General features: G+C 44.5%; 1 protein-coding gene across 1 annotated transcript in view; it reads left to right on the top strand.

The window, feature by feature from the left end:
• The first annotated feature begins 7,837 nt into the window (after positions 1–7,837).
• The window catches only part of LOC127653548 (inhibin beta B chain-like), a 1,911-nt gene continuing 162 nt past the window's right edge, over positions 7,838–9,586 (top strand). Inside the window, exons 1-2 of the mRNA XM_052140248.1 lie at positions 7,838–8,359; positions 8,774–9,586. The exon at positions 8,774–9,586 is cut by the window's right edge and continues 162 nt beyond it. Coding sequence (XP_051996208.1) covers positions 7,915–8,359; positions 8,774–9,543 — 1,215 coding nt within the window. The 5' untranslated portion in view covers positions 7,838–7,914 and the 3' untranslated portion in view covers positions 9,544–9,586. The remainder of the gene's footprint in view (positions 8,360–8,773) is intronic.

Raw genomic sequence — 9,586 nt, 5'->3', positions numbered from 1 at the left:
AGCTATACAACTCGGGTAAATTCCATTTTTTAGGGTAATATGAGGGAAAGCATCACAATTTATGATACTAGTATTGTCATATTTTATAGCTATTTTGAAATATGTTCTTTGATCATTATCTTGACCAACCGTTTTTGAGATTTCTGTCTATCTTCATTCAAGTAGATTGGAGCTGCACTTTCATGACTGGAAATAAACTCCCGAGAGCGTTCCAAACATGGCCGGCAGTGGACTGACTTACTAGAGAGACTTTTATCAAACCTGAACTTAAGTAGGCGGGGCCGTGACGTCACGTGTAAACCTTATGGCACGACAGGAACAAAATTGCATTTCTGTGTATTTTGTTGTGAACCTTGTGATATTCTTTGGTAAATTATAAATGCCTGAATGCAAATTTGGCAGATTTAAACCACGTTACACAATTTTCAGGACTGAGTTCGTGTTTGTTGAGTCTTGAATATAGAAATAGTAGGAAATCCACACTATTCAATCTAATTTTTATGAACATTTCTTGTATTTTTGTTTTAATAATTTTTTGCTTTTTTACTTTTAGTTGTGTGTTTTTTGTTATTAATTATTACAATGGGAACTAGAACCCCTATATACGTTTTGTGTTCTAGGAAATAGTTGTCTTTAGTTTGTATGTTTTGTCTACAAAATCACAAAAAGTCAGAGTAAAAGTCTCCATCTAATAATAACACTGTTCCTGGTCTCAATTATTTTATGTTCAAAGTGAGCAAATAAATAAATGCATGGACGAGAGACCATTAGACCACGCCCCTTTGTTGTTTCCGTGCTTTACGTCACTGTTCTCCTTCTCTGTGCTTCTATTTAAAACCAACAGATGTCGCTCTCGTCAATATTTACATTTTTTAGATATACTTTTTAGATTTAATTGTAAGATTTACGCATTTCAGTTTAGTAACAAATTCCATCAAATTTAATTTATTAATATGTAAATAAATACAATTTTAAATGTTATTAATTTAATTTAGTCATAGGTTACACAGTTCAATTTGATGGAAATGATTGACAAGGATTGAGGATGAGACTCAGGACCCAAGTAGTTTTAAAAAACAAAGGATTTATTAACACAAAAAGGGCAAAAACAAACCAAATCTCCCACAAGGGGGAAAAACAATAAACATTAACGACCCCGAAGGAGAAAAAAACTAAGGAAATATAATCTAGGTTGGGGCAGTTGAAACAGGACTAACCGGATAGAGGTAGGGATGGGAATAAAAAAAAAACAGGACCAACAAGACGGGACTGACTGGATACAACAGCACACAAGACTGGAAACAAGACGAAATGGCACTGGACAGCAAACACAAGGAAAGTAAAATAGGTAGAGAAATCAAAAGGGAAATCAAACTGGCCATTCCCCAGTGTGATGGCAGTGACTGGGGAATGGCCTCCGTTACCGTGGGCGCTGGCAGTGGTAGGAGAACAGCCTTCATGGCTGTGAGCACAGACAGCGATGGGGGAACGACCTCCATTGGCCTCCGTGGCCGGGAGCGCTGGCAGCGACTGGGGAATGGCCTCCGTGGCCGGGAGCGCTGGCAGCGACTGGGGAATGGCCTCCGTGGCCAGGAGCGCTGGCAGCGACTGGGGAATGGCCTCCGTGGCCAGGAGCGCTGGCAGCGACTGGGGAATGGCCTCCGTGGCCAGGAGCGCTGGCAGCGACTGGGGAATGGCCTCCGTGGCCGGGAGCGCTGGCAGCGACTGGGGAATGGCCTCCGTGGCCGGGAGCACTGGCAGCGACTGGGGAATGGCCTCCGTGGCCGGGAGCGCTGGCAGCGACTGGGGAATGGCCTCCGTGGCCAGGAGCGCTGGCAGCGACTGGGGAATGGCCTCCGTGGCCGGGAGCACTGGCAGCGACTGGGGAATGGCCTCCGTGGCGGGAGCACTGGCAGCGACTGGGGAATGGCCTCCGTGGCCAGGAGCGCTGGCAGCGACTGGGGAATGGCCTCCGTGGCCAGGAGCGCTGGCAGCGACTGGGGAATGGCCTCCGTGGCCGGGAGCACTGGCAGCGACTGGGGAATGGCCTCCGTGGCCGGGAGCACTGGCAGAGACTGGGGAATGGCCTCCGTGGCCAGGAGCGCTGGCAGAGACTGGGGAATGGCCTCCGTGGCCGGGAGCACTGGCAGAGACTAGGGAATGGCCTCCGTGGCCAGGAGCACTGGCAGAGACTAGGGAATGGCCTCCGTGGCCAGGAGCACTGGCAGCGACTGGGGAATGGCCTCCGTGGCCAGGAGCACTGGCAGTGACTGGGGAATGGCCACCGTAAGACAGAGAGACATGCGACAATACAGGAAAAAAAAAAAAAAGCCACGTCCTCTCACAAGACAAAACACCCTCTCAAAAACATTAGTGCACATCGCCAAGACAATAAGGCAACAAACGCCCATGCCAACCGACAAACAAGACGATAGAATGCATAGCAACAGCAAAAAAAATAAACAATGCCATGCATTCTCACACTAAACAAAACCTGCGTTTGTCGCGAGAGTTCGGCCACACACCTGACACCTTAGAACGAAGTGACCGACCCCAGCCCAACAAATCTCACGACCCAAGCACACAACGCAAAGTGAGTGCGACGCACACCCGTGTTCGCGAGAGACAGGCAAACTATTGAGGAGAGCGCATACTGCCAAGATGGCATAGGCGCGATGCACCCACGTCAACAACAGACAGACATGGAGCACGAGTGTCCGAAACCGAACCAGACAGGAAGTCAGGATCCAGACACCGGACTCCTGACATGAAACAAGACAGACTGAAGATGCCACGGCAGGGAATAGAACCGAAACCATGTGCTCACACAAAGACAGACATGGGATGATGATGCCACGGTCGAGTCAGACAACAATCCAGACTTACAGAGTGACAGGCCCGTGCCTGCTTTTTGTGTGCAGATTGATGCTTTTGGTAATGTCTGTGAAACAATCATGCCAATCAAGAGTTGAAATGTAACATATCCAACATCAACCAAAATGGAGTGAATAACATGTTTTGTAAGTGTCAGTATTTCAAGGTGTGTGTGCATTATACCAGACTATTCCAGTCATCGTAAGCAATGTGCCAGATACATTAACCTGGCCTGGTTTCAATGTGTGTACTACATCTCTTGTTGATTTTACGTCTTCTTCCTGAAGTCAGAGCAGGAACATTCCAAATAAGGCACACGATGAACTCACTGGTCACATTTACCTTTAACCTACTAAGTGTGACAGCAGATCACAATGCAGCTGCTTTAAATGATGTAATCCCCAATCAAAGACTAATCCAACAAGGCAAATTACATTTTATAATAAGACCCTATAAAAACACCTTTAAAACAACTTGATACGACACCATTCATTTAAGAAAATCCATTAGAATGAACACCTGAACATATGAAAGCACTGACTTTTGACCAGACTGCTCTCTTTTTGTGTTGACCATCAGAGAAGAACTGTCAGATCTTAGGAGAGATTTTTATCTTCACATGACTAATGAAAGTCACATTTTATTTTACAGTGTTCCTATAAATAACTATAATGTTCTTACACTTGTGATATTGTTAATACTCTAGTGATTATTACTAGTAACATTGAACAAACACTGTAAAACAAATCTTAGACTTTGGTGGTTCAAACTGGTTGTTAAAGCCCTTGATGTTTCAATTTAGAGTTGTTTTTTTCATCTAAATACATTACTGTGAATTTGTATCTCTAGAATGGATTAAGCAACCTCAGTTGAAACTTGTTTGATGATAAGTCAGTTCTCAAATTTCCCTTAATTTAAGCAAATAAGTCAAGCATCTCTCTGTGATCCATTATCATTGTGGGAATATTTCAATGGCGGACAACTAAATATGTGTCTTCCTTGCGGCTCCACTTGTAGAGCATGGTGCCACGTCCCGCACAGAATATATTCCCCGAATGCACTGATGCTTTATATAAAACTGTCACATTCGGAGGCCTGGGTATCTCTCAGCGAGTATTGACGCTGACTGTCACACCTGGAGTCGTGAGTTTGAATCCAGGGCATGTTGAGTGACTCCAGTCAGGTCTCCTTAGCAACCAAATTGGCCTGGTTGCTAGGGAAGGTAGAGTCACATGGGGTAACCTCCTCGTGGTCGTGATTAGTGGTTCTCGCTCTCAATGGGGCGTGTGGTGAGTGAATCCAGCCAGGTCTCCTTAGCAACCAAATTGGCCTGGTTGCTAAGGAGGGCAGAGTCACATGGGGTAACCTCCTCGTGGTGGTGATTAGTGGTTCTCTCAATGGGGCGTGTGGTGAGTTGTGTGTGGATCGTGGAGAGTAGCATGAGCCTCCACATGCTGCGAGTCTCCTTAGCAACCAAATTGGCCCGGTTGCTAAGGAGGGTAGAGTCACATGGGGTAACCTCCTCGTGGTCATGATTAGTGGTTCTCTCAATGGGGCGTGTGGTGAGTTGTGTGTGGATCGTGGAGAGTAGCATGAGCCTCCACATGCTGCGAGTCTCCTTAGCAACCAAATTGGCCCGGTTGCTAGGGAGGGTAGAGTCACATGGGGTAACCAAATTGGCCCGGTTGCTAGGGAGGGTAGAGTCACATGGGGTAACCTCCTCGTGGTGGTGATTAGTGGTTCTCTCAATGGGGCGTGTGGTGAGTTGTGTGTGGATCGTGGAGAGTAGCCTGAGCCTCCACATGCTGCGAGTCTCCTTAGCAACCAAATTGGCCCGGTTGCTAGGGAGGGTAGAGTCACATGGGGTAACCTCCTCGTGGTGGTGATTAGTGGTTCTCTCAATGGGGCGTGTGGTGAGTTGTGCGTGGATGCCGCAGAGAATAGCGTGAAGCCTCCACATGCGCTACGTCTCCACGGTAACACGCTCAAGTCACGTGATAAGATGCGCGGATTGACGGTCTCAGACGCGGAGGCAACTGAGATTCGTCCTCCACCACTCAGATTGAGACGAGTAACCGCGCCACCATGAGGACTTACTAAGTACTGGGAATTGGGCATTCCAAAAAAAATGTTAACTACTAGAGAATTACTGATGTGGCCAAATGCTCTCAAGATTGAACTGGAAACATTTGAGCATACAAGTATTACCTTTCAGGAAGCCATTCAAGAGTTGTTTGATTATCAAATGGTGCCTTCGGGATACTATTTAAATTAAACCAGAAAGAAAAAAAAAATGGCGACTAAAATAAAAATCCAAAAAAGACAAACACACGTGCACACATTTCATATCTACAATCCATAGTGATAATCTATTCATTTATTCATAACTACAGTCAAGATTGTGACAGAAGTCAAAATGACCCAACTGCACCTCACGAGCCACACGTGTCCGCTCAGTGATCTCTGTGTTTGTCCAGCTCGCTGTACTTACAATCTCTGCCCTCTACACGGCGACGGCACACAGTGTGCATCTCTCCAGTGGGGTGTCTCCAGTGTCCTGCAAATAAATGCCACCTATCAGGATATGATCGCACAGGGTTAGGGTTTGGGGTACTGACTGAAAGTTATGCTGGTAGCACATCCTGAGAGGTATCATCTGCCTGACAGGATGTGCTACTTTTCATGCTGTTGTTGTACATACCGACAGGTTCCCCCATTCGTCCCGACTTGTGCACACACGCTTTAGCTTTACACATCATTGTTCTTACTGCTGGTAGCACATCCTGAGCAGGTGCCATCATGTTTATCTGTTTAAAAGTCTGGGCATACTTACTCATTCTGTAGTGTTACGTTTTAACACATTTTCTAATAACAGTGAAGTCATATTGAACATTGATGGAGCAACATCATATGTGTGAAAAGAGATTACAACAGGATTAAATGCAGTTTTAAATAAAAAGGTGGCAGGAGAGCCTTTTACCCCTCACGTTGGGTTTATAGTGATATTGTGCAGATACAGGAGACATCGATATAGTGCCAAAATTGTTAACTAATGCAAATCATTTTGAGACCGCAAGATGCTTTTTTGGGTAACAAATGAATATAATGCTTGTTCAAGTAAAGACATTCATTTAAATCGTATTTGGCATTTCAGAACAAACAAATGAATCAGTCATTGTGAGCCCACTTTGAACATTCTTCATATTCAGTTTAATCCCAAATACTTTCCTTTCATGTATCAGACAGTCATTGCAAAAACGTTTGATTTAATCACATGGACCAAAACTGAAAATCATGTGATCATTTCAGGGATTCTTATTAGTAACATCAAAATTGAGCATTGAATATTATATCAAACGACGTTAAATTCATCCTTTGGACATTGCACGTGATGATGTCATGGAGCAGGTATATTGTGCAGTGTATTAGTGACAAACATTTGTTTAGGGAAGTGCTGAAGGAGTTTTGGGAGAAAAGTGTTTTTTGTGTCTTGCTTTAGCCCCGTTGTACCCTATTACAAATCACATCAGCTAATATATGAAATTAAATATATATATAAAAAAAAATATATATATATATATATATATATATATATATATATATATATATATATATATATATATATATATAGGCTATATATAGTGTACATATGTTCTGTATATTATAAATAATAATAATAATAATACACATAATTATAACTTTTATAATTAAAAATCAATATAAACATAAAGTATTATTAATACAGGTGGTTTACCTGTCATTCATTTCTTCCAAATTTTGCAAAAGCTATAAATGCTGTGACTCGTGTGTCCGTTTGAAATATCCACCTGTAAGAATAAAAACAAACAAACCAAAAAACAACACAGTTAGAATCCCTAATTCCTAATTAGCAGATGTCAGGACCCTTCAGCTGCTCCAAACCAGTTTTCCCATAAAGAAATGCCCATCATTGCGTCATGTTTACCAAACACGCGCTTCTCCCAATCTGTAAAGCGCAGTGTTTGCTTTGGACAGGTTCGGGCTGCCGTGTTGGAGGTCACTGGGATAAAGGTAAGCGTTTGGACTTTGGTCTTCTCGCTGACTGAAGCGCTGGCGCGACGCCACATATTCAGACGCGCGCGTCAGGGCGACTCGACGTGGCACTGTAAGTGTCGTGTGTTTATTTGCTTGTGCTAATGATTAACTGTAAAGAGCTATATATATATATATATATACATATACATGCATACATATATAAACACACTGTACACTGTATAGTGAGCAGATTATTTATAAATATATAGACCTATATATATATATATATATATATATATATATATATATAAATACCTCTCTCTCTCTATATATATATATATATAAATACCTCTCTCTCTCTCTCTATATATATATAAATACCTCTCTCTCTCTATATATATATATATAAATACCTCTCTCTCTCTCTATATATAGATATATATAAATACTCTCTCTCTCTATATATATATATATAAATACCTCTCTCTCTCTCTCTATATATATATATATAAATACTCTCTCTCTCTCTATATATATAAATACCTCTCTCTCTCTCTCTCTATATATATATATAAATACCTCTCTCTCTCTCTCTATATATATATATATATACACCTTTATACAGTGTGTTTATATTTATATATATAAACACACACTGTTTAGAGCTATATATATATATATAGAGAGAGAGAGAGAGAGAGAGAGAGAGAGAGAAGAGAAGATATATATATATATATATAGTGAGCAGATTGTTTCTATATATATATATATGTAGGCCTATATACTGTATGTTGTGTGTTTTATGGAGAGCTGCAGATGTGCAGTGGGTCACGCGTTCCTCCCTCCCCGCGCGTGAGTGTTTGTTGTACTTGTGCTTGATGCGTTCATTGGTGCGTCCTTAAAACGTGTCACAACTTTTGATGGATTACCCCACTTCTGAGTCCTCAGATGCGGCTCACTCCTCTCAGTCCACTCACTAGTGCGCATCTCTCCAAACTGCTCTCAGGCATCTTCAACAGGGACAACATGCTTTCAGAGTCATTCTCGTGGATCTCCATCTCCTCGACCATGTGTGTGTCGTACCTGTGTGCTGAAAGGGGCCACGGCGGGCTCGCGTCCGCGGTGCTGTCCACGCTGGTGGTGCTGAGCGCGCTCACGGTGGAGGGAGCGAGCGCGGCCGCCACGGCTGGAGCACCAACCCCGTGCCGGACGTGCGGTATGCCGGCGATGGAGAAGGGCTCGGAGGAACGGTACCTGGTCGAACTCGCCAAACAACAGATTCTGAACAAGCTTCACCTGCTGGAGAGGCCGAACATCACGCAGACGGTGCCGCGGGCCGCGCTCATGACGGCGCTCCGCAAGTTACACGCGGGCCGCCTGAGACGCGACGGGACTCTGGAACTGGACAACAACTATCCGAGCTCGCGCACTGGTAACCAGGCCTACGAGATAGTCAGTTTCGCTGATGTAGGTGAGTAGCATACACTCGTACTTTTCACTGGCATTGAGTGTCTACAAATAAGAGTAGTTGATGATTCACAACAAACTTGACATTTATGGAGATGCACATAAATATATATGACGTGCAAAAAGTGAGAGACCACATTGAAAATCTGGGATTTTAGGATTTTGAACATTTAAAACAAAGAGAAGTTATTATGCAAAAATGAGAGACAGAACGTGTTCATTTCTTCACTCAAATTGAAATGCTGAAAATACTATTTTAAAGGGAAAAGTTGTAATCAATTGCAAACATGAAGCATTTTCTGGAGTGCACTCAGACCTTTGGACCCTCCTGTACATTATAGCTTTTGATACTTCAGATATCGTGTTCCCAAAGTGTTTTAGAGGATATTCTAACCATTCGTTTATGGTTTCTCTCTAGATGATGAAGTCTCCGGTGGAATCGACACCAGTTTATTGTTCCAGTTTCTGCAGGAGAAAGGTCACAGCCTGCAGGTCCTGCAGTCATCTCTGTGGCTGTACGTGCGCTCCGCTGATGCTTCTCCGCACTCTGACCGCGTGAATGCCGAAATCTACCTGTCGGGGACGGGCGATGTCAATCGCACGCTGCTGCTCCAAAGGAGCGTGGAGGTAGCACGGGGTGGGTGGCAAACGTTCCCCATCACCAGCACCCTGCAGGCGTTCCTGGATGGAGGCCAGCAGAGTCTCCGCTTGGAGGTGCTTTGTGAAGAAGGAGGACACAACCTGTGTAGCCACGGCGCCTCCAGTGACTCCTCTCACCAGCCGTTCCTGGTGGCACAAGTGCGGCTTCGAGACGACGCCTTCAAACACGCCCTGAGCAAGCGCTCGCTGCGGTGCGGCGACGACCCCAAAGTGTGCTGCAAGAAAGACTTCTACATCAAGTTTCGTGACATCCAGTGGCAGGACTGGATCATTGCGCCCGAGGGCTACCACATGAACTTCTGCATGGGACAGTGTCAGGAGCATCTGTCGGGGTCTCCGGGCATCGCTTCGTCTTTCCACGCCACCGTGTTCAGTCAGCTGAAGCCAAACGGCATTCACACGGCGGTGTCGTCGTGTTGCGTGCCCACCCAGAAACGGCCGCTCTCCATGGTCTACTTCAACTCGCAGCACACCATCGTAAAGACGGACGTCCCGGACATGATCGTGGAGTCCTGCGGATGCACGTAAACATCGGACATTAGAGATGTGAGGAAGTAAAGACTAAAGAATG

Source organism: Xyrauchen texanus, chromosome 13 (assembly GCF_025860055.1).
Source record: "Xyrauchen texanus isolate HMW12.3.18 chromosome 13, RBS_HiC_50CHRs, whole genome shotgun sequence".
NCBI classification, from domain to species: domain Eukaryota; kingdom Metazoa; phylum Chordata; class Actinopteri; order Cypriniformes; family Catostomidae; genus Xyrauchen; species Xyrauchen texanus.
This window is presented reverse-complemented; position numbering and strand designations above follow the sequence as displayed.